Source organism: Clinocottus analis, unplaced genomic scaffold (assembly GCF_023055335.1).
Source record: "Clinocottus analis isolate CAN_PGR_092001 unplaced genomic scaffold, fCliAna1.0.p SCAF_1, whole genome shotgun sequence".
NCBI lineage: Eukaryota > Metazoa > Chordata > Actinopteri > Perciformes > Cottidae > Clinocottus > Clinocottus analis.
This window is the reverse complement of record NW_027175820.1, coordinates 17,577,087-17,602,800: the sequence shown is the minus strand read 5'-3', so window position 1 is coordinate 17,602,800 and position 25,714 is coordinate 17,577,087. Positions and strand designations below refer to the sequence as shown.

The 25,714-nt window shown below is 40.4% G+C and overlaps 1 protein-coding gene across 1 annotated transcript in view; it reads left to right on the top strand.

Annotated features, from left to right (window-relative positions):
* The window catches only part of LOC137800825 (ras-specific guanine nucleotide-releasing factor 1-like), a 32,277-nt gene extending 6,633 nt beyond the window's left edge, over positions 1–25,644 (top strand). Inside the window, exons 3-27 of the mRNA XM_068598217.1 lie at positions 997–1,144; positions 1,942–2,034; positions 3,271–3,524; positions 3,625–3,704; positions 4,098–4,291; positions 7,795–7,904; positions 8,112–8,230; positions 9,920–10,080; positions 10,433–10,496; positions 12,720–12,862; positions 13,159–13,241; positions 13,820–14,068; positions 16,636–17,009; positions 17,365–17,481; positions 19,316–19,486; positions 19,982–20,088; positions 20,209–20,321; positions 20,821–20,881; positions 21,012–21,118; positions 21,287–21,371; positions 21,566–21,763; positions 22,331–22,410; positions 22,515–22,632; positions 22,722–22,790; positions 23,426–25,644. Coding sequence (XP_068454318.1) covers positions 997–1,144; positions 1,942–2,034; positions 3,271–3,524; positions 3,625–3,704; positions 4,098–4,291; positions 7,795–7,904; positions 8,112–8,230; positions 9,920–10,080; positions 10,433–10,496; positions 12,720–12,862; positions 13,159–13,241; positions 13,820–14,068; positions 16,636–17,009; positions 17,365–17,481; positions 19,316–19,486; positions 19,982–20,088; positions 20,209–20,321; positions 20,821–20,881; positions 21,012–21,118; positions 21,287–21,371; positions 21,566–21,763; positions 22,331–22,410; positions 22,515–22,632; positions 22,722–22,790; positions 23,426–23,518 — 3,391 coding nt within the window. The 3' untranslated portion in view covers positions 23,519–25,644. The remainder of the gene's footprint in view (positions 1–996; positions 1,145–1,941; positions 2,035–3,270; positions 3,525–3,624; positions 3,705–4,097; positions 4,292–7,794; positions 7,905–8,111; positions 8,231–9,919; positions 10,081–10,432; positions 10,497–12,719; positions 12,863–13,158; positions 13,242–13,819; positions 14,069–16,635; positions 17,010–17,364; positions 17,482–19,315; positions 19,487–19,981; positions 20,089–20,208; positions 20,322–20,820; positions 20,882–21,011; positions 21,119–21,286; positions 21,372–21,565; positions 21,764–22,330; positions 22,411–22,514; positions 22,633–22,721; positions 22,791–23,425) is intronic.
* Positions 25,645–25,714: the final 70 nt, after the last annotated feature.

Below are 25,714 nucleotides of genomic sequence, written 5' to 3'. Positions count from 1 at the left end.
AGTGATTGTATTGCTTGGCTTTCATGACCCTCTTTTGTTTCTAAATCCTAAAGAGGCATTTTGCTCACAATTTTAAAGTGTAGAAGAATGGTGGGAAAGTTAGTGTGCATTAATTTTGAGCTGAAGGCAAAATATATATATTGGAAAAGACATAGCAGATTATCATTTATATTGTTGTTGATTACATTCTGTTGTAGTCCTTAGCATCTTAGTCAGTTTAAAGAGACTTTTAAGGGCAACACAAATGTTATAGGGAATAAATTATAACAACTCTGGTGATCCCCAGTCTTTTTGGGTCAGGTAAAATGTGCATTAGTCTTATTCATTGGGTTAGTGTATTAGCCTTATTCATGTTAGCTTTTAGCTTAAATCACGGCTGTGCCCTAGTACAGCCCTATAATTAAATTATTGTTAGGATACAACTATATCTCATTTTAAGGTCCAACTGAAACACCATTTATTTATCCCTTCTTTTGACATTTGCAGGTACGTTTACATGGTTACAAACTAATGTTAGTAAGTTGGCCCATAAGCATGTTATACACAGCGGGGTAATATATATACACATAGTATTATATTATCTTTTTATATCTTTATATCTTTTTATATTCTCTATTATCTTTATTGAGGTTTTATCAAGTTTAAATGCCATATTCTATGGCTTTAAATTGATTTTTTCCAACTTTTTATTTCAGCGCTTTTCCACTTTGACACACTGTTTTGTGATGTTGAATCAAATTAATCTAAAACCTTTTGTTAAATTGGGTAATGCTCAGAATAATTGCTCATGCAGGAGCAGGCTTTACACATGGTTTGCTAAGCCCACAAGTATTTAAAGAAGTTCTTGCGTAAATGCCTGGGCTCAGTGCGGACGCGAGGTCTGTGGTTCAAACATATGCTGATCAGATGTCTGCTTTTGCTTTGATAAATCTATGGCGAGCCCATGAAACACGCGTTAATGAGGTCCTCACAATGTCTCTGTGCGTGTCTGTATAGTTACAGGAACCTGGCTACAGAGCATGAGACCCTCATGCAGAAGTATCTCCATCTACTCCAAATAGTGGAGACGGAGAAAATGGTTGCCAAGCAACTTCGACAACAGATAGAGGACGGGGAAATCGAGATAGAACGGCTAAAATCAGAGGTAACTCGTTGTAATTTCATGCTCGTAATACCTGTGTGTGTTTGTTTTTTGTTACTGTATGGTTTACAGAGACACAGAGAGAAAAGATCAAAGTAAAAATAGTCATTCACGGAGTATAAAGACAGAAAGAGCAATGGACAAAGGTCAAGACCCGGATTCCAAACCAAAATGTTTTGAGTTCAAGGCAAGCGCCGCAGCTTGCGGCGCCCCCGGGATGTCCTTGTTAGAGACTCTGCAGCACTGTGACTGAGTGTTTTGTATCCTAATTATTCAGTCTAAAATTGATCAAATACATCTCTCTTTAATGTGCTAATGGCTAGCTCCATTTGAATCGAATGTTTTCAATATGCATGAATCAGTTCTATTGTACCTGATAGTGCCGCCTGCACTACAAAATGATAATCAACTGTCTCACTTTCCATGGCTAAAACGGGTCGTAGTAATGGATTTTGGGTTGTTTTGTTTAATTTCAGTCCTTTATTGAAAGCTGGTTGTCTCTGCTGTTCTTATTCATACGCTGTGTGAGTCTAATGGGAGTAAATAAAAAAGGGTTGAATACAATGAAATACATTTAGATGTATCTGGTACAGTTTCTTTATATATGAAATCTTTGAAACCAGCTAATGGACAGTGACGAAGTTGAACCAAATGCAAGCAAATAAAAACATTCTGAATCGTGATGAAAACAGTGAGTGCAATTAAAGAATATGACATGAACAAGATCAAGAGCAGGATTATAGATGCACACAGTGTTGGGTACTCAGTCAATGCATTGTTCGATTTGTGTTGGATTTCAGATCGCTGGACTGCTGAAGGACAATGAAAAGATCCAGTCAAATCCAGAGGTGCCTCCCAGTGAAGACGACACAGAGATTAAGAAGATCAAAAAGGTGAAGTCTGAATGCTTTAGTGCTGCAACGTTTAAAGGAGATAGCCTCAATCACTCTTATGTCTTTATCAAGAAAAACTAAGGTAATGCAAAGAGAAACGCTAAGTGGGAAGGAGGAAAGGACGGAGGGGAAGTTTGATTTGTTCTACTAGGGATATACGTATGATTTTTGAAACAGGTTTTATTTTTAACCTTCATTTATTCAAGGAAGCTCACTCTTGCATTCACAGCAGGGCGCTCCTCATCCACTACAACCACAGGCTTGCTCTTCAGCTCTACTGAAGCAGCTGTCTGGCCCTTAATGAAGCTAGAAAGTTTTCAAAAGGCAGTTACTTTAAAGCTGGCAACGCACCTACAGATAATTATGACCCAATTCTGCTTTTCCTCTCAGCTCTCCAGAGCATTTTAGTGTCTTTGAGCTCAGTATTTTGATTTTTGCCGCCTTCAAAGTTTCTGTTTTGGTTTACTCTCAGTGCTTTCAACAGAAATTGTTCCCTACTGCAGCTGTATTTACATCTATGATTCATACACACAGTTAGACCCATTAACAATGCACAATTATCAACTAGTATTGGCAAAACAGGTCTCAGGAGTTAGTAAAAACCAAAATGAACCTTAAAGGAGAATTTTGGAGACCACACAAATAAATTAATGCAGGTTTTGGTAAAAACACAAGGAATTGTTTAGCTCCTCACAGAGTGATGCCCTAAACATGAGCGAGCTAAGCTTGTCTTCTTAGCTATTAGCTTCTGGATCTTATACTTGGTGCATTTGTGTATTCCTCTTCTCATTGTGAAGTTGGACATCTTTATATCTACTTCAGGGAGGGACTATTATCTACACTGTTCAGTGAAGAATGACAGTGACAGTGTGTCACTATCAATCAACTGACAATGCTTCATGTCAACGATGATAATTGTCCTAAATAGTTAATGAAATACCAAAAACGTTCTGTGACTCTAGTGGAATCCCCTTTCCCAGACCTCATTTGAAATGAAATACTTGTTTTAATGTATATGAAAAGATCAATATATCAACATGTCATGGCTGCCCAATGAAAATGACTTATCTCCAAATTGTTCCCAAAGTTGCAGCATAAGTAACTTTATAGCTTACCGTCTACCTGTAAAACTCAAAACTCACCGGGCGGAATCAATATAGTCACAAATACCTGCATGCATACACAAATGCAAACAAAGGTAGCTCAACTTGTACGTGCATACCTTTTACATCACAGGTTCAGAGTTTCCTGCGAGGTTGGATTTGCCGCAGGAAGTGGAAAACCATCATCCAGGACTACATCCGTTCACCCCACGCTGAAAGCATGAGGAAGAGGAACCAGGTGGTGTTCAGCATGCTGGAGGCCGAGGCTGAATACGTCCAGCAACTCCACATCCTGGTCAACAACTTTCTACGACCACTGCGCATGGCCGCCAGCTCCAAGAAGCCACCCATCACTCACGATGACGTCAGCAGCATCTTCCTTAACAGGTGGCTGGTGCTGAGACAGTGGAAGCTGCCAACACTGTCAACAGGAGATGGAGAAACAATAGTTTGTGACCTCTGTTTTGCTTTGAATTTGTTTTATCAGTGAGACCATCATGTTCCTCCATCAGATCTTCTACCAGGGCCTGAAGGCCCGGATAGCCAGCTGGCCGACACTTGTGCTGGGTAAGAGACTTAGAGACTACCTTACCCCCCCTCCAGTCACCCACACAGTTCAACATTTGTTTTTTAGGTTGGTTTTAAAGGGTCAGTTCCCCCAAATCCTACATCATAATAAAATGTATTGCAGGTTTTTGAGATACCTGAGAGAGCCACCAGCCACTCTTGAAACAATGTCTTTTTTCCTCATATGATTCATACTGCAAACAACATAACTCAGAATGATATTGAACTTATGTTCCACTTTCAGAAAGTTTTACAAATAAAATACAAATTACTAATTTTCAGTGTGAATGATTTGAAAGAAATAGCCTATTTTTAGCCTTTGCTCTGGATGTAGTGTGAGAATGAACATGACAAAACGCATACATTCATGAGGATTTCTGTGTCTCTTTGCAGCGGACCTGTTTGATATTTTGCTGCCAATGCTCAACATCTACCAGGAGTTTGTGAGGAACCATCAGTACAGCCTGCAAATCCTGGCTCACTGCAAACAGAACCGAGACTTCGACAAGCTGCTGAAGCAGTACGAGGCCAAGCCCGACTGTGAGGAGAGGACACTGGAGACCTTCCTTACTTACCCCATGTTTCAGGTGAGACTTCAGGGTTACTGTGTTGATTACAGCAGTATTATTGCATAATCCGTAAAGTATAAGCCTTTACACGTTACTTAGCGCTTGCACATAAACATTACTTCCTTCTGATAAAGGTCTTTGTGCTCCAACAACACTGTGGTGAAATATATTCAAACACGGTGTTGTGTTTACTTTTCTGAAGTACTGACCTGAATTAACCAAACTTGGTTTACTTGGAGGTAAACATCAATATTCATGTTAGTATTATCAAGCAATGCAGAGCCTTCTTACACATTTTAATCTAAACTATGGCTTTTTTTACATTTTCACTTTTCTGACTTTGAATTCTGTCACAGTTAAACCAACAGGTGTAGTTTTTAAACATTACACAGTGCCAAAATGCCTCATATCCTCGTGTTGTCTGACATATCACTTATGAGTTATACCTTTGTTATAGTCCCTCATAAGACTAAGTTGTTTAATTAAGTGTGGCTTCAGCCGCATGGGGTCAGAGACCCCATGCTGGAAGCACACTTCATGTTCTCCTGCGGGCTTATTATTAAGTGTGGCTTCAGCCGCATGGGGTCAGAGACCCCATGCTGGAAGCACACTTCATGTTCTCCTGCGGGCTTATTATTATTATTATTCTTCTTATAGTCAAACCATTACTCCTCCCAGAGCGTTGCCAGCACATGCGCAAAAATTACATCGAAACGTGCGGTTTGCGCGGGAATCGTGAGCTATGACTTTTCTAAGAGATTCGCCCGTACGTTTCCCCGAAAAATGCAAAAAACATAAAAAAAATTTCACGAAACGTTCGTAGAGGGTGGCGCGCCAATTAACAGAGTGAGAAGAAGCGACAGAAACTGTTAAAAAAATAAAACGTATTTTGTCTTTACTCCCACAATGTTCACTCTTCATACACCATTGTTGGATAGAAACGTTGGAAATCTTGTCTTCTGTCATAAACTGCGGTCGATAGGAATCCAACAGACTCAGACGTCTTGAAATCGGACTGAATGTGAGAGCAAGTCCACCTCGCTCTGCCATCCGCCGCCATGTTAAATCTCCCTCCAAAGCCACGTCTCCCCTGAAGCTCGTACCTGATTTGTAAATCGCCCGTACAGACACATGTTTTATCGTACAGACTCGCCAGTCACAGTATCTGTTCATCAGGTCTTCCTAACGCTCAATATGCGATATCGAAGCAATAGTGGCTTTTAAAGTACCATTTTTTTAAAATAGTTTGAAAGGAGTTCCACAGTATTTAGGTCTATTAAGCTCAGCGTAAGGAAGTCCCTTTGAAGTCATCACCATGGCAACCTTTGATCTAACGACCCACAGGTGTTCTCGTTAGGGCAGTTTAACAGACACGCAGACACTTACACACGCACACACAACACAGATGACTTCTGTCTCTCTGTCTGTTTGTCTCACACACACAGACACACAGACACACACACAAACAAACAAACACATACACAAACAAACAAACACACACACACACAAACAGACACACAAACACACACACACAAACAGACACATACACACACACACAGACACACACAAAGACGTTTACGTGTGTTTTATATTGTGTAGTTGTCAACACTGTGATCATTAATAAGGTCATATGATATTTCATATACGTTTGTGTGTGTTCAGGACGTTCAGTAGTTTATTTCCTTAAGTCCACAGTCCAGTCTGCCTCTAATCAGTCTGCTGGCGCTCACTTGGTCACCATGACGACGGCAGCACACAGGTGCTTCATATCAGCCAATCAGTTTAACACACAAACCAACTCAAGTGCTTTGGAGGAGAGACGGGCGTCAGAAACAAAAGCTATATATTGCGAGGTCTTACGGCAGTAGTAGCCACACTTTCAAAATTTCTTGCGAAATTTTCTAGTTATTATTATTCTTCTTATAGTCAAACCACTACTCCTCCCAGAGCGTTGCCAGCACATGCGCAAAAATTACATCGAAACGTGCGGTTTGCGCGGGAATCGTGAGGTATGACTTTTCTAAGAGATTCGCCCGTACGTTTTCCCGAAAAATGCAAAAAACATAAAAAAAATTTCACGAAACGTTCGTAGAGGGTGGCGCGCCAATTAACAGAGTGAGAAGAAGCGACAGAAACTGTTAAAAAAATAAAACGTATTTTGTCTTTACTCCCACAATGTTCACTCTTCATACACCATTGTTGGATAGAAACGTTGGAAATCTTGTCTTCTGTCATAAACTGCGGTCGATAGGAATCCAACAGACTCAGACGTCTTGAAATCGGACTGAATGTGAGAGCAAGTCCACCTCGCTCTGCCATCCGCCGCCATGTTAAATCTCCCTCCAAAGCCACGTCTCCCCTGAAGCTCGTACCTGATTTGTAAATCGCCCGTACAGACACATGTTTTATCGTACAGACTCGCCAGTCACAGTATCTGTTCATCAGGTCTTCCTAACGCTCAATATGCGATATCGAAGCAATAGTGGCTTTTAAAGTACCATTTTTTTTAAATAGTTTGAAAGGAGTTCCACAGTATTTAGGTCTATTAAGCTCAGCGTAAGGAAGTCCCTTTGAAGTCATCACCATGGCAACCTTTGATCTAACGACCCACAGGTGTTCTCGTTAGGGCAGTTTAACAGACACTTACACACGCACACACAACACAGATGACTTCTGTCTCTCTGTCTGTTTGTCTCACACACACAGACACACAGACACACACACAAACAAACAAACACATACACAAACAAACAAACACAAACAGACACACAAACACACACACACAAACAGACACATACACACACACACAGACACACACAAAGACGTTTACGTGTGTTTTATATTGTGTAGTTGTCAACACTGATCATTAATAAGGTCATATGATATTTCATATACGTTTGTGTGTGTTCAGGACGTTCAGTAGTTTATTTCCTTAAGTCCACAGTCCAGTCTGCCTCTAATCAGTCTGCTGGCGCTCACTTGGTCACCATGACGACGGCAGCACACAGGTGCTTCATATCAGCCAATCAGTTTAACACACAAACCAACTCAAGTGCTTTGGAGGAGAGACGGGCGTCAGAAACAAAAGCTATATATTGCGACGTCTTACGGCAGTAGTAGCCACACTTTCAAAATTTCTTGCGAAATTTTCTAGTTGGGAATTAATGCTTTATCTTTCATTTTTTAATAACTTAGCATTTATCATAGTAACGTCACAAATACAACAGTTGTGGTGTTAAAAAAAATAAGGAAAAAAATTGCCTCTCTTGGCCATATGAAAATAAATTAATCAAACACAGACAACTTCTTTGTTTCATAATCCTCAACAATGACAATACATTCAAACAGTTGAACCTGAATGGGTTTCAGTTCATAACCAGTAGAAAGCCATTAGAGTCCAGATGTTTGACACTGCTTTCTGCAAAGCTTGAAATCTCTTTTAACACATTTTAACACTAAAAGATTAAAGATACCCATTTCAATAACTAACAAAAACATCTTTCTCTCTCTTTCTCTCTTAGATCCCACGTTACATCCTGACTCTGCATGAGTTGCTGGCTCACACCCCCCATGAGCATGTCGAGAGAAACAGTTTGGACTACGCCAAGTCAAAACTGGAGGAACTTTCCAGGTAGCTCATCAGTCAATCAATCGAGCACTTGAAAATATCTTGTTCATTGTGCTGCAGTACATCCTAAAACTCCCTCGGTGTGAATGAACGGACACAGAGATGTCTGTCAGATTCATGCAGTGATTTTGTGAAGGGATACTACATTCAATGAACCGAACAAACAACTTGGACGGTGAAGAATTTCTGATTTTCATTCTCTACCTTCAGAATCATGCATGATGAGGTGAGCGAGACGGAGAACATCAGGAAGAACTTAGCTATTGAGCGGATGATTGTGGAGGGTTGTGAAGTGCTGCTGGACACCAGTCAGACATTCGTCAGGCAAGGTAAGCAAGACAAAATCATGAACAGGGATTTTTGTATCCTCAGCAAACTCACGAAAGATGATTTCTAACGTGTACGCTTTGAAGACTCATTCATTTATACAAACACACCAACGTTTAGTTTCGTTGATTAGGAGGGCCAAATCATAACCCACATTACCAAACGAAAGGTCACACAACCAGAATTGCACAATTTAAACTATACTATTATTCATTACACTTTACACATTACACTCAATAAAATATGTTTTTACTAATGATTGCACGAAATAAAAAGTATTGTATTACATTACTACAGTAGTTAGTTTACGTGTGCTACTCAGCCCCGCTTTGTCAAAGGTACTTTTCCACAACAAACACCCACACGTCACATCTTTTGTATTTCACATGTGGTAGAAATAGAAAATGAGATGTTGTTTAACAAGGCCTACAATTTGGAGGGATTTACTGGCCTTACCCCCGGGCGCTGCACAAAGCTTTCTAGAGGACCCAACCTCCAAAGCACTTTCACACGCCCCGATTTTAAACAAAACCCTTTGAGTCCGGACTGAAGACGTGGAAATCAACAACCACTTTGATGATTCAAATCATATTGTCAAGTCAAAGATTCAATCAATATGTAGTTTGTCTACTTTTCTTATAAGCTCAGCGGCGCGTCAATGGGCAAATGCACTTCAGTTCTTTCAGTCTGACTCTGGTCCAAGCTGTTATGGTCAGTTCAATGCAAAACTAGCAGCACAGGCACTGCACATACGGTTCACAGCTCAGCACCATTGATGGCAGATTTATCAGATTATGATTGTTTCTGTGGCTTTCACAGTCTTTTAATAGGCTTTTAAAGAGGAAGTAACGTACGGTTTATCACAGTGGCGCTGACAATGGTGCTCTCAGTCCTCAGTGAGGGGAGTTCCACTGTTTACAGATAGTATAGTCACTTCAGTTTCAGGATTCAGTGTTAAAAAAAAATATTTGCATATACACTGAAAACCTCCTCTGGATCAGTTTATCACTGAACACGAAGAGACCCAGCTGATAATAACCCAGTGTCTACATTTTGGTCACACAGCAAACAAGCCGACCTGAGATGTCAAAGTAACAGAGCATTACTGAAAATAGTAACTGTATTGTCATTACTGAATTTCAAACTGAGTAACTAACTATCAACTCAGCCACTAACTATCAACCGGCACAGCAGGCAGTATTTGTTTACAGTTATATATCCATTCTTCAGCATGCATTTAACACTGTCCTCACACATCTCTTCTGCAGTCTTTCTGTTGCGATGCATCACATATAATCTCAACCTGATGTTCAACACCTTTCTCCATCTCTGCAGACATGTGAATAAAATCATTGATTCCTTTTGCCCAAACACATGCCTCTTATATATTTCACTGAAACGGCAAACTACAAACGACAGAAGTCTGTATGTTTACACACACCATTTTATTCTCAAGATTTACAGCTCCAGTAGGAGCAAACATGTTGTGCATTTGTCTTTAACTGTTATAACACCTGATATTACAAAGGTGTGTGGACCGTGTGGTACAGGAATAGCTGAGAGAGCCATTTGATTATTCCTATAAAAGGCTTTTGAAGCTTAAACACCAATTATAAGATCAAGGTCAAAGTCACATTTCATGTGTTTTCACCTGTGTGTGTGTGTGTGTGTCTGACGGTGACTCTCGGCAGGTTCCCTGATCCAGGTGCCGATGAGCGAGAAAGGGAAGATCACAAGAGGCCGACTGGGCTCTCTGTCTCTGAAGAAAGAAGGCGAGAGACAGTGTTTCCTCTTCTCCAAGCATCTCATCATCTGTACCCGCGGCTCTGGGGGAAAACTACACATCACTAAGGTACAGTAGGATTTGTACTTAACCCAATTAATTGAGGTAGACTTTTGTTAGTTTGGAATTTCCACAGAAATTGAGGCCGGAAAATGAAAAGATTGACAAAGCTTTACATTTTTTTCCCAACAAATATAATGTATAATTTCATTAATTTTGTTTTTCACTAGAAAATATATGCATCACATCCAATCAAATCATATAGCATTGACCCAGATTTTTAATGGCCCTGAAGGAGACATTTACAAAGTCTGTAGCTTTTTCATCAGCATTTGTTTGGATGTCCTAAAACTACAAAGAAACCTCCACTTAGCTCGTAGCAAACTGTATGTGACCTTGTGACCTTTCAACCCTGTCACAGAATGGAGTGATCTCTCTCATAGACTGCACACTGATGGAGGAGCCAGAGGGCACAGACGATGAGAGTAAGTGACAATGCCCAGTTTGTACAAAAATGCATTTGCAGTCGTTGAAACATACAGTAAATCTATGCAGTTCTTCAGTGAATGTTGCTCAGTAAACCCGATGACTTGAGAAATTGCAAACCTTATCAAAAAAAACTGCAACAGTCACTGATTGTTTTTTCACTCACCACATTCAAACAACCAACACAATTCCATTCATTTATTTATTACACCTTCATTTAACCAGGAGAGTCCCATTGAGCTTAAAAATCTCTTTTTCACGGGAGACCTGACCAAGACAGGCAGCAGCATCAAAAACACATAGTTACAGACAGAAAACATAGAACAAGACAAGCTAAAACAGTCAATTTAAGAAACATTTACATTTTAGGGAACCTGCCTCTGTTTCTTTCATTCTCGATTTAAAAGCGATCAGTTCTTTGAGCTTTGAAACATTCTGCGACATATTCCATGTTGACGGGGCAGAGTACACAAAAGCCCTTTTTCCCATTTCTGTTCTGGCATCCAGGACAGTGAGCATAAAACAGTCCTGAGAACGCAAAGAGTGTTGTCCGACACTTCTCTGCATGATAAAAAACACAGGTAGTTTGGGAGCTAGTCAAGGATTGCCTTATAAATAAAAGTGTACCAATGACATAGCTTACGGGTGGCCAAAGCAGGCCATCCCATCCGAGAGTATAACTCACAGTGGTGAGTCAGAGCTTTACAGTTTGAAATGAACATGGTAAGCTGCGTTCACCCTACGAAGATAGCTAGCAAAGGCATGTATATATATATATATATATATATATATATATATATATATATATATATATATATATATATATATATATATATATATATATATATCACCGTAGTCCAACACAGGCAAAAAATTAGCAGCATCTAATCACTTCTTAACATTATTTGAAAAGCACAGCTTACTTTGAAAATATAAACCCAGTTTTAACCTCAACGTTTTGTGAGGGAGTCATCAATCAGGATACCCAATATATCAAAGTGTCATCAGCATAGAGGTGACAGTTAGCGTCCACCACATTTTGGCTCAGATTATTTATATAAATAGTAAATAAAAGTGGACCAAATACAGATCCTTGTGGTACACCTTTACAGACAGTAGCAATATCAGAGGATAAACCATATGAGGTTATATATATATATATATATATATATATATATATATATATATATATATATATATATATATATATATATAGGACATACATATATATATATATATATATATATATGACATACATATATATATATATGACATATATATGTGTATATATATATATATATACATATATATATATATATATATATATATATATATATATATATATATATATATATATATATAAGTTCGATGTAGGCCTATTTAAAGTAGTTGGGTCACCACCGTTAAATAGCGGAAGAACAAAAGCAGATTTTTATATCATTGGCAATTCATTATTTTTTCTTAGCTTCCTAAACATTAGCCAGTCAGTGGCAGAACCTGTTGTTCTTGCCTTAGCCCAAGCTAGATTTCACTCATTCATAACTGGTTGAAATGGTATTGGTTGTACATTTAATTAAGCAAACCTCAATGTATCATTGTTACTAATAGTGTTGTGCGTTCAGGCCGCTCTTTCTTCATTAGAAACTGCAAGTGGAAAACAAATATTAGACCTTTAAACACATATAATGCTGACCTCTATACTGGTCTGGGAATGTCAAGAATTAAAACACTTTTTTCCTGTACTTGTGTTAAATGTTTCTGAATGTATGAATAAATAATAAACATGACCCACAAATATGACGTGCAATATCCACTACGTTTAAGTATGTTTAAGTACTTAGTACACATTCTTTATTCCATCTGTATATTTTTATTCCATCTGTATGTTTAATATTCTTTTTTACTGCTAATTTTTAATCTGTTTTTATTACCGTTCTACTGTTTATTTATATTACTTGATTATTTTTTTATTATCTCATTTACTTGTGAGCAGTGCTGCTGTAATCCTAAAATTTCCCCACGGAGGGACTAATAAAGTATTATCTTGTCTTATCTCAAATCTGATTCAAATAACTTTGAGGTAGGCTCACAATTAGAAACTACAACTAATTTACACTTTAATCTTAATTTGACATTTCTGTTTCCTTCTCACAATGTTTGCTCTCAGTATATTTTATGCTGTGGCAGAATAATTATAAAATGAATATTGTTGAACATTGCAGCCAAGGGGGAGCGGAGTGGCCAGGACACAGAGCACTTGGACTTTAAAGTGATGGTGGAGCCCAAAGACGTCCAGCCCTTCACCGTCATCCTGGTGCCTTCGTCTCGACAGGAGAAATCAGCGTGGACAAGCGACATCAGCCAGGTACGGGTCCTCACCTGCGTGAATAAATACTCAATGGGTTCAACACAGAAGTGATGATTCGACTTAAGCATCATCAGATGAAGATAGTTTACATTGCAATTGAAGGAATACAATTAGAGCTAAGATTATAGGCTGCAAACATTATTTTGGGACAGAACATAACATGACAAAGATTACAACAGAACTCTCATGGCCATTCGGGATAGAAACATGTATCATCCACAGGTTTGTTAACTCCCTCTTGCTTAGTTATAATCCCTAAAAGCCTTTTCTCTGTCTGTCTGCTTGCCCTACAGTGCATTGACAACATTCGCTGCAATGGTCTGATGATGAACGCTTTCGAGGAAAACAGTAAAGTCACCGTGCCACAAATGATTAAGTGAGAGTCTGACACCACGAAGAAAAGCACATACATTATACATGCACAAACAGAGATTGGCATTGGCATTACTTACATACATGAAATATGCATGACCATGTGTGCCCAAACTAGCAAACGTTTTTAGCGCTCTACTTGAGGACCGTTAATGACATAACATATTCCCCATGCTTTAACCTTAACCATCACAACTACATGCCTAACCCAAACCTAAACCCAATTGTACCCTGAAGTTATACAAGTGAAAACCAGACAACATGATTTTAATTTTCAAAAATCTACTCACTTTTAAGGAAATTGGTTCATACACTCAAACACAAGTCTTTTACTGCTGTATGTAACCAATACATATTAATCATACAGTTAAAATGTCAACATTTGGACTTTCTCAATATTGTAGAGATTTTAGTAAGTGTTTTTTTCTTCTAGTTTAAAAACTACTCAACCCGTATCAATGGTAATGCTTTCCCCTCTGACGTACCTGTGACCATACACATGTACTGGAGGTGGCCTGCATAACTACTGGAAGCCAAATCCCTATGAGTCACATTCTTAACCTCAGTTAAACCCCAACGCAGGTCAGACACCAGCTTGTACTGCGATGATGTCGACATCCGCTTCAGCAAGATGATGAACTCCTGCAAGGTGCTGCAGATCCGCTACGCCAGCGTGGAGCGTTTGTTGGAGAGGCTGACTGACTTGCGTTTCCTCTCCATCGACTTCCTGAACACTTTCCTCCACTCCTACCGCGTCTTCACCAGTGCTGACGTAGTGCTGGACAAGCTCATCACCATCTACAAGAAGCCCATCAGTGCCATCCCTGCACGGTGAGTGATCCACCGAGTGAGGTGTTTCCAAGAGGTTTAAGAGATTTTATGAGCTCACTGGTATGAAATCTTACACACTAAACATGTTTTAGTTGCAGGCTAATAAATAATGTTTGAAGATAACAACCCAACATCTTGTTCTGCTTACTCTGTGTGCGCACACACACATTGTTTGTATAGGTTTGATCATTTTTTTAGTCAAGTCAAGATGGCATTTCTTCATGTCATATTTACAGTCTGCATCGTTTTTTATTCCACACGTGTGGATTATGGGAAAGTCTTCAGCTCTAGTTCACAAGAAAATGCCTTTTACTTTGAAGAGACAGTTGCAAACCCTGCTTAGCAGCATTTGTCAGCTGTAAAGAGGTCTGCAATCAACCCTATGTGACTTGTTTAACCATGCTTGAAGCTCGGTTGGTCGGTCCACCACCTTGATCCAGAAAGGAAATATGTTATTGATATAACTATTGGATTGATTGCCATGACATTTTGAATTTGTACAGATATGCATTGTCCCAAATGATGAACTATACTCACTTTGAGGATCCTCTGACTTCTCGTTTAGCACCATGAAGTTAAGTTTCAAGTCAAATACTTCCAAAACTAATGACAAATATCATCAGCCTCCCATTGGCATTATCACTGTAACCATGTTAGCACACGGTCGTTAGCTCCGTCATCACTGTGTCCAAGTACAGCTCCACAGGACAGCTAACATTGCTGTCAGTAAGACTTTTAGTCTTGTTACAGTAAACCAATATGAAACAACTAGCTGAGCTCCGAGGACAAAGGAAATCTTCAGGTCCATCAGACGAAAAACAACATCATTATTTGATGTGTGAAGGCGTTGAAGGTAAGTTTATTTGTATAGCACCTTTTAACAACAACGCAGTGTGCTGTGCATGTGGCGGACTTCAGCCAAAAGAAAATCAAAGGAAAAGTGTCTCGACCAGCTGAAACTGTAGCCGGCACATCGCCCACCGATGTAACAGTGTTTGCAATTTTTTTATCAAGTTAATTCAAAGTTATTCGAGTCCCTCTTCACGAAGTGTTTCTACCTTTAAACAGGAGAGTTAAAACGGTTTGTTGCACTTAACTCCCCCAAGCACTTGAGTGCGAGGCCCATTCATGAAGACAACTGAAAAAGGAGCAAAGTTTGAAATGTGTTTTTCTTCGAAGGATGCAGCACCAGTGCTGTGGTGGTGCAGTGAAAAGGTGGGACTTCCCCTGTGTCTGGATTTGTCTTTGCTCTCACGTGGACTGTCTGTAAGCAGCCCTTCATGCTATCCAACCCTGTCCAGGTGAGACGGGACTCGAGGAGAGGCAGCGAGAGGCCACCCCAACACATCCACTGCTCTCGTCCGCTGTCCACCATCACAGTCAATTGGGTCCTGCGTCCACCCACCTCTCCCGAGCCCCTCCTCTTCTTTCTCGTTCCTCTCTTTTACCCTTTTCCATTCTCTCACTTTTCTTTTTCTTTCCGCGAGTCTGACCATTCCTCTCTCTGCTGCGCTGTCACCATGGCAACCCTTCACTCTGCTGCAGGACCCCACCCTCTCCCTCTCTCCTCATCTTCTCCCTCTCTCTCTCTCTCCCTCCCTCCCTCTTTCTCTCCCTTTCTCACATCATCTGCAGCGGCTCTACGGTATTAAATATTGATGGTGGTGTTTTGCACCCAGACCGTGCTCTCCTCTCTTGCTCCTTCTTTATTTTTGGTCTTACTCCTCTCTCTTCTCCTGCTTGGTTATCTCCTCTCGGTTTCCCTCTTTCCGGCTTGACTTGTGTCCTCTCTCAACTCTCCACTTTGCTTTTTGTGCGTTGCCTTTTTCTTTTTGTTGACTCAACCTTCTCTCCCTCTCCCGGACTCCCCAAATTCACATCTTTGTTGTTCTCACCTCCTTTATTTAGCAAATTTAGGCGAGGAGACACAACATGGCCGCAGCTAACACCATACAGGACTGGAGGCTTCCCGTTCGCCCACTCCTAGCCAGCAGCGTTCGCTGTGGTGGAATCCACATCTACTATGTTGCTCCTTTTTCGCCCCCTCCTTTCAGTCTCACTGTTTTTGCCCCTGCTTTTTTTTTTTTTTGTTGCACTGCACCTCTGTCTCTTTCTCCCTCTCTCTCTCTCTCTTTCTCTATCTGGCTCCCTTTTCTCTCTGTTTCTCTCTCCCCATGTCTCTGTGGGCCTCCCCTGGGCTGGTTGCTGTTGGCAGCACCCGTGCCTCCCACACTGTCACTTGACATGCTATTTATAGGCCTTCAGAGGGGGTGGCTCTCAGTGCAAGAAGGATGCTGTCTTAAACAATGTAGCTTAAATAAAAGAGGCAGGAGCTCCCGAAGAGCCCTGTGGTTAATGTGTTCCCTCTCTGCTTCTGTGTACTGACACCAAGTGCACCGTGCACCCCCATTATCATAAATTCTTCCCTCTCTCTTTTATTCAGGTCACTGGGAATAATTAACTAAAATCCCCAAAGTGATGTTTGTAGATGTGAATGATGCTCTTCTTAATGTCTTCATGTTCTGTCTTTTCCCCCCTCCGCTTTTTCATTCTATCCTCTTCTGCAGCTCTTTGGAGCTTTTCTTTGCCAGCAGCCAGAACAACAAACTCCTCTACGGCGAGCCACCCACGTCGCCACGTGCCAGCCGCAAGTTCTCCTCCCCTCCTCCGCTCTCCATCACCAAGACGTCCTCGCCCAACCGCCGTCGCAAGCTTTCGCTCAACATCCCCATCATCACAGGGGGCAAAGCCCTGGACCTGGCTGCACTCAGCTGTTCTCCCAATGGCTATGCAAGCATGCACTCTACCATGTCGCCCTTCAGTAAGACCACCCTCGACATCAACAAGCTTTATGTGTCTAGCACCATGGCCAGCAAAATCCCCGATGAGGGAGAGACCAAAGCCGAAGGCAAGGCGGAGGAGTCTGTTCTCAACAAGCAAGGTCAGAATCACTGTCCGTGGGATTTTGCTCAGTTTTAATGAGGTTCATGTGTGTCGAAGCTTTTTCACAAGCCCCCTGTCATGCTGGTTACATCTTGTATGTTTCCTCCACTCATACTCGAGCAACTTTGACTGTCTATCCCATCAAAGTAAGAGTGGTACTGAATATACTTTGCATTTGTATGATGTGAAATAAATCAATAAACTGCTTCTTTAAACAGTTTTCTGACACTGTGCACAAAGCGTTGCCAGCTACCACCAAGCTCAACCAGCTATGCCCAGACATTACTTTCATACACTTATCCTCCTTTGTTGCCTTTTTGTTTTCTTGATTGTGAAACTTTTGTTCTGTCCAGATCTGTCTGTGAGAGAGGAATGTGAGGAGGATCCAAGACAGAGTGACGAAGTAGAAGCAGAAATGTCTCCTCCCAAATCACCATCAACACCCAAAAGCGTCAAGTCCAAAAACTCTGGTGCAGTATACTTTGCCTCTGCGCCATTGTGTTACAACACTGTGTTACAACACGGTGTTATGCTTAAGAGGTTCCATGTCCGCGATATCGTGTGATCTACTTTTGAATACCAACCCACCAGTTTAAAAACAAACGAGTTGGCAAGATTGTTAAGTAACTTGGCAAGAATGTAAGAGCTGGCAAACTGCAGCAGATTACCGCTTAGTGCTAGTGACATCGAGTTCTTGCCAGAGGAGTGGCGAATTAGAAAATGACAAAATAAAATCAATAATAATAGATATTAAGTCAATAGCGACAACAATTCATGAAGCACAAACAGGCATGCTGTTCTTATGTCACATCCTCTGTGAGCACTTCAATGAATAATTCCAGCTGGCTGATGATTCAACTTGTCAGAAAACCAGAAAATGTGAAATGAGCAGTTCAACTGAAATTAAATTCGTTTTAAAAAGAGCAATTGTCCAGGGGAGTAGTACTGAAAAGACCCATAGCAGAGGTAACACCAGTTGGTATTCATATACAGGTTCGGCAAGATATTTCCTGACAGTGTGTTCACTTTCTTGCAGAGCGATGGATGAAAATATTGATAGCATTTTTATGTCAATATAAATGTAAATATAGAAGCCACTGCCGCCTACTGGTTAACTTAGCTTAGCATACAGATGGGAAACGGGGAAACAGCGAGCCCTGCTCTGTCCAAAATCCACCTACCAGCATTTCTCAAGCTCAGAAATTAAGCATAAACCCCCCTGTAAAACCACAACGTGTTGATAAGCGGTTTTCAACCGGTGGTGCCTGTGCACAAATCTAAGCTAACTGGTTGCACAGACATCAGTTTGTTGACCACATCTATTTCTAGGCAAGATAAGACAGGAGCATATTTCCCAAAATGTCAAACTATTGATTTAATACATTTAAAACGTTTAGAGTTTGTCTTATTCTTAAAAGACGTCAGCAAAGCAGATGAAAAAGGCAGCTGTTTCGGAATAGAAGAAACGGGTGCATTTTAGAAGGAAATCAATGATATCAAAGGCGACAAAGGGTGTTATTTAGATATGTTCAGTCAGATCAATTTTTACCATCCGGAAGAGACAAACTGTGCACGTGAGAAGTAAGGTTGAGTTGATAAGAGTAACTCATAGAGTTAAATAAACACTGCAGCAGTGGACTGTATAGCAAACTTTTTCTTTTTTTTTTTTTTCGGAAAATGACAAACGTAACTATAACCAAATAAGGTCTTGATAAAAACCACCCACAGCCTCCTGGCCCTCCCCGTACCGCACAGAGAGGGAGCATCCACCCCGTAGGTAGTCAGGCACAATTCATCCCCAGCGTGTTCTCTTCCCACGGTGCTGGATACAAGGGAAGCCAGTGCCTTGTGTGAGTAGGTGGAAGGAAACCTTGTACCTTAGCAACGATGTGCATGTTCTTCTATACCGCCCCCGGCTAAACGGAGAAAGGCGGGGAGGAAGGGAGGGGAGTGAAGGAGGGAGGCAGAGAGGCAGAAACAGTGGAGTGAACACCGTCACTGCCACAAGCTGCAGGACACACTGTGCTGGGTTTGTTTTAGCTCTATGTTGCCCTCCACTGGTCAACAACTTAGTTTGATAATCCGCAATCAGTATTTCCACAGCACTTTCCAGAAATAGCCTTTAATAGTTTACCTGATAAACCACCCTCAATTCTGTCTAATCCTGAGGCTCGGAAATGTAAGAGTTGTAACATTTTTTTTGTAAATAAAAAATGCTCGAGTGGAAGTGTCCTTTAACTGTTTGATGACAACAATGAAGAGTTAAGGGTTTTAATCTTAAAGTTAATGTTTTGTTCCCTGTAGAGTTTTCTCTGTTTTCCTTCAACAATGGCATGGTGGTGTCCTCTTGCCGGGAGTTGGACAATAACCGCAGCGCCCTTTCTGCTGCTTCGGCCTTTGCCATCGCCACGGCTGGTGCCAATGAAGGCACGCCAACCAAGGAGAAGTATCGCCGTATGTCGCTCGCCAGCACAGGTCAGTCGCCTGAGGGGGTGCTACTGCAAATGAGGACTATTATGGAAATTTCTTGTCTCTTTATATATAGTATGATTAGCAAAAAAAAAAACTCATTTATTGGACAACAGATGACTTCGGAAAATAATTCATTTCGGGTGGGATAAATTATCCACAGTGATAAGCAAAAGCATAGCCAGTTAGTTTTATGCCTTAAGACCACCAGAGGGCCTCCCAACAAATTAGAAATGTCATGTCATCATATATGTAAGCACCTGTTTCAGTGATATCTGGAGAAAAAAATGATCACACACACACACACACACACACACACACACACACACACACACACATATATATATATATATATATATATATATATATATATATATATATATATATATATATATATATATATATATATATATATATATATATATATATGGAGGCAGGTTATAGAGTTACATCAGAGTGAGAATTTATTTTGGCTGCAACTTTGTAAAAACTGGGTTCCAGGTTTTCCAACAGACCAGAGGAATGGGGACAAAGAGTTTGTTATCAGGAGAGCTGCCACAAACAGAGTCCTGAATGTGCTGCGTCACTGGGTCTCCAAACACTCACAGGTATAGTGTACCTTTCCCTCTATCGTTTTCTTTGCTTCAATCTGTCTTTCTATGCCTTTGCAGAAAAGAAAAACAAGACTTCTGTTATGACTCTGCTGTTGTTCATGTGTTGGTCCTCAGGACTTTGAGCTCAACACAGAGCTAAAGATGCGGGTAATTGGCTTCCTGGAGGAGGTGATGCATGACCCAGAGCTCCTGACACAAGAAAGAAAGGCAGCTGCCAACATCATCAGGTTGGTTTTCTGTTATCATCGCTTGATGGCACATACAGCCATATATGACACATCTGTTTTTCAGTTCCCTTTAGAACACAAACGTCCGCAAAAGTATTTTTGATGTCAGCAAATAGAAATACAGTACATCCGCGGTTCCTGTTGGACCTCCATAAAATGAACCTGGACACTGACAGTGCAGCAACAAAATAGAAACTTCATCTTTTCCTCTGAGCAGAAGTTTTACATTGTACACTTGTACAGCGTGGCAAAACTGGAGTGAACCCCCAGTATGGTGTGTGAGATAACAACCTGTCAGCATGCCCTACTGCTACTACACATTATCAACCAGAGGAGCTGAAACCAAAAGGGCTGTAACCCAAACTGAACAAAGAGAAAAATGAATACCTAGACGGCAGTGTAAAATTGAGCACTTTTGGAGTCAATTCATGTCTACTTAGGTCAAGGCAATTGTGAACAAAACTGTCAAATAATGACACTTGTATGTTTTTGCATGTAGGACTCTCACTCAGGAGGACCCTGGAGACAACCAGGTCACACTGGAAGAGATCACACAGATGGTGAGTGATAAAAACAGCCATTTCTGTAGAAAATAACCCCAACTTCTTAAAAGATTACTATACATCCTGTGGAAATGATTGGTGCATTCATTGTGATAATTTTTTCTGTGTGTGTGTGTGTTTGTGTCAGGCCCTTGAAGACAGTAAGACTGAGCCGTTCGAAAGCCACTCTGCCCTGGAGATAGCTGAGCAACTCACTCTACTGGACCACCTGGTCTTCAAGGTCATCCCATATGAGTGAGTACACAAGCATGTGTGTGCGCACGTGCAACACAAACACACAAACACAGGCACTATACGATAAAAACGATAAAGGCCAAGTGGGGGAGTTAAGGGAAACGGACACAGTAAATGTTGGTGTGTTTTTTATTGTTGATTATTTGGAAAAATCATTTTCCTCTACAGGGAGTTCTTTGGTCAAGGCTGGATGAAGAACGACAAGAATGAGAGAACTCCCTATATTATGAAGACAACCAAGCATTTCAACGATGTATGTGTTTACTCTGGTATTGTGACTAAAAATGTAAATGTGTATTACAGATAGATAGATAGATAGATAGATAGATAGATAGATAGATAGATAGATAGATAGATAGATAGATAGATAGATAGATAGATAGATAGATAGATAGATAGATAGATAGATGGTCATTATGACCTTGTATTTCTTCTCTTTTTTGTCAGATCAGCAACAAGATCGCCACAGAGATCCTGCAGTGGGATGATGTCAACATGCGAGTGGCGGTGATCGAGAAATGGGTGGCAGTGGCTGACATCTGTCGCTGCCTCCACAACTACAACGCCATGCTGGAGATCACATCCTCTCTCAATCGCAGCTCCATCTTCCGCCTCAAGAAGACCTGGCTAAAAGTCTCCAAGCAGGTATCGTTGCGTCGCTTCCCATCAGTGAAGTTAACTGGGTGCAGGTGGCCCTAAAGGAATAGTTTGCCATTCTGGGTAATATGCTTATTTTTTTTTCTCTTGCCAAGCATTATATGAGAAGATCAATACTGTTCTCATGTTTGAACACTAAATGTTAGGCTTTCTGGGAGGCAGTGACTTCCTGGAGTTTGTCAGCGCTGTCAGGTGACCAGACTCCAAGAAGTCACTGCTCCTGGCCAAGAAATACTTCTTGTAGTTTTTGAAACTCTTTATTTTTTGTACATGTTAAACAAAACTTGTCTAACTTGTTAATCATTGAGCTTTAGAGGTGAAGATAGGCCAGTTTTGTTTCCTTTGGACATGACCGGGCTAGTTGATTCCCCCTGTTTCCAGTCTTTATGCTAAGCTAAGTTAAGTGAATACCAGTCATACAATGTTCACTGTCGTGAGCATCAAAGCTAATGGTAATTTTAAAGAGCATTGCCCTTAATTCATACAACTCTGATAAAGATTTCAATTACCTTTTTGGCTGCTAGTAAAACAGTTTTACTTTGATCCATTTTCTAGACAAAGACTGTGATCGACAAGTTACAAAAGCTGGTGTCATCAGAGGGGCGATTCAAAAACCTGAGAGAAGCTCTGAAGAAGTACGTTTCTATAGCTCTCAGTCACACATTGTGGTGGAGGTTTATACATTCCTTCTTATGTTTGAGCGTTATATCTCTGCACCTCACCCTCCTTTTGTCCTCAGCTGTGACCCTCCCTGTGTTCCCTACCTGGGAATGTACCTGACTGACCTGGCCTTCATCGAGGAGGGAACACCCAACTACACCGAGGACAGCCTGGTTAACTTTTCCAAGATGAGAATGGTAAAGACCCCAGTGTGCAGAAAAACACACAACAACGTGAACATTAGGTTGTTTCTGTCTTAAGTCGTTTTTATTTCATTTGTCTCCAGATATCTCACATTATCAGAGAAATACGACAATTTCAGCAAACGGCTTACAAGATTGATTATCAACCGAAGGTGAGTTTTTCGGTCTTGTTTTATTGTGTATTTTAGACCAGGGGTGCCCACACTGTTTTGGCTTGTGAGGCAGAATCTATCACGGGCGATCAGTTTGCAATGCTTTCCGGTTAGATTTGTGTCCGACTTGATCCCGACTTGCTCTGACGTCATGCACACATGGTCCACGTTAATCTCACGAGAGCAAGGCGACCGCCGATTAGATATGACAGCAAACACCACGTTTTGTAAAAAAAAGTCTTATTTCATGTGTAGTTGTAATACTTTACTCTCGATTGTTGACTATTATCTCAGGTTTAATCTAAAAAACATTGTGTGGTTGATAATACAAAATCGTATTTATATAACACATATCAAAACCAGTAGTAATGTATTTCATAGGCAGACATAAAAAGATCAAAGGATGCAGCTACATGCACATTTCTCTATAAATATATATTTATAATCAAATGAATGAATCCAAACATGATCTATAAACTACAAGTAGCCTAAAGATCGCAACTAACAGGAAGTAATTTTTTCTGTAACTTCCTGTGTATTCCCAATTTATCAGGCTAACGTTTATGTTTGTTCTAGATATGCATGCACACTTGTGACACTCATTAAAAATGTGTTTGTGTTGATTATTGCTTTAGGTTGCAAAGTACCTGCTGGACAGCAGTACAGCGCTGGATGAGGAGAGCCTTTATGACGCGTCTCTGAGAATCGAGCCCAAAACTTCATCATGAAGAGGATCTCTCTTTCTCTCAACCCTCATATGGACACACTTACAAGTTATTTATTATCATGTGCACAACAATTACAGAGAAACAGTCGTTGGCAATGAAACGCTTAGCTCTCAGGCCCACTCCAACAAAAATGGAAATCTACAACATGAAATTGTTTGTAAAAGTTAAAATATAGGGATCACATATAAAATCTCAAATGAACTGAGATCTACACAGATATTTAAAATAGTAAGATGAGGTCTATAAAGGTAAAGCGGCCCCTGATAATCCTGTTGGCCTTCTTTCTGCACCGCTGGGTGTAGAGGTTTACGGCTGGCAGCTCCGTCCTGGTGATGTGCTGAGCAGTTTTCACCTCCCTCTGTAATGCGTTGCTGTAGAGGGCGGTAGAGGACTGACATACCAGGCGGGGATGCAGCCAGTCAGCCGGTAGAGGAGTGTACAAGAACAATATATCACAATGTACATACACTATTATTTGTATTAGACACAGTAGGCTGTGCCCTTCTAGTATGTGCTCCCCAATGGACTCGTTTGTGTATAATCGTTATTAGAGACTGAGTAGAAGCCCAGAGAGGTTTTATTTATATAGTTACAGAGTACTTATATGTTATTTCTTGTCTTAAATACCATTTTATGATACATTTATTTTCAACCGCGGAGCAAACAGATGAGAGAGTATGTAGAGAAGCTATTTAGTCATATCCCATTGGGAATGTTCAGTCTGGAAAAAGGCTCTCATTCCTGAGAAATGGTGGTCACATTTGACACATAATTAACGCCCACTTTTTTTTAATGTTAAAGTTGAAGAAAGATCTGCAAGCAAGTGCAATTGTCCCTAAACATGTCCCCAGACACACATTCTGCCTGATTACAACATCTATTTCTTCAGCCTATTTGTCCTCAAGTGTAGATCCTAAATGTAAAAGTAATACAACTATCTGTTAATCCACTGGCTGCATGTACTTCAAAGATGTGTAATCCTTCAGGTGTCCGTCCTGGTTGATTTGGATAGAGTGGAGAGTGAGAGTGGCAGACTCAAAGACACAGTTTGACTTTAAGAAAACAACTATTATGACACTATTCTGAAACGTATCTTCTGATAGATATAAAGGGAGTGAAAAGTGAGAGTGCTGTAATGGCTAAAGTTGAACCATGTGCTCAGATGTTTTATGTAGCCGCTGAATGATAAAGATGAGAGATCTGGAAGTGCTGAGAAACTGAAACAAGAATACCTACTGATTTCTTCTTGAACTGGGACACTATTTTCTGTTTGGAGAGATGGGTTTTTATGCTTTGCTTATTAGCACCTTATTCCCCTGGTGGGCAACATGATGTATATACAGCATAAGCACCGGGCAGTGTATGTAGCAGACGTAACCAATATAGAGCCAATTCAGGAAGGTAAATTTCAAGCTTCACTTAGACAGCAAGAGCATAGTTTTTATGGTTAATCCTCTTTGGCCAGTGCATTATGGTTTTGCCTTAATCATGAAATGGATTATATACAAAAGTATGTAAACTATTTTGTTCTACAATTTGCCAATGAAGCAGAAATATTTGCTGTGTACAATATTGTATACAGGCAGTCTGATGCATTTCCTAATGTCCAATGTGTTAAAAACATATCCCTCGAAATGTGTTATCCTTATGATCGTTCAACTCTGTAATAACTTTTCTGTGTATGATACTTTAAAGCAAATGTTGAAAACAACTTATAAGTGTAACACATTCTGTATCCTGTCTACTCCAATTTGTTAGCAGGAACTATTCAGTAGTAATATTGTGCTTATTCTTGGAATATTTATAGGTATTTTTTACAGGCTTTGTATAGAAAAAAACACCTATAGCTTAAGTGGCAGGCATGTACCACTTTCACGTGTTCAAATCAAATCTATATCTAGAACCGTGTGTGTACTGTATTTAAACCCCACCCTTGCACATGAATCTTTACCCTCTAACAGGCACATCACATGTTTGCAGTGAGCAATACCTAGTGGTATGAGAGTTATCTTTCAGTCTATTTCAACAGCTTGAGTAGTATTTCCAGTTTTGTATAAAAGTGTATTCTTTCCTGATTACCTCTTGTTAATAAATCTATTCTTTCTCAGGGGGAGACGTGTCTTCAAGACTGCCACATTTGTTCACTCTGCATTTAACTAAGCTAGCTGCACGAGCACCAGACACTTTACTGGGGAC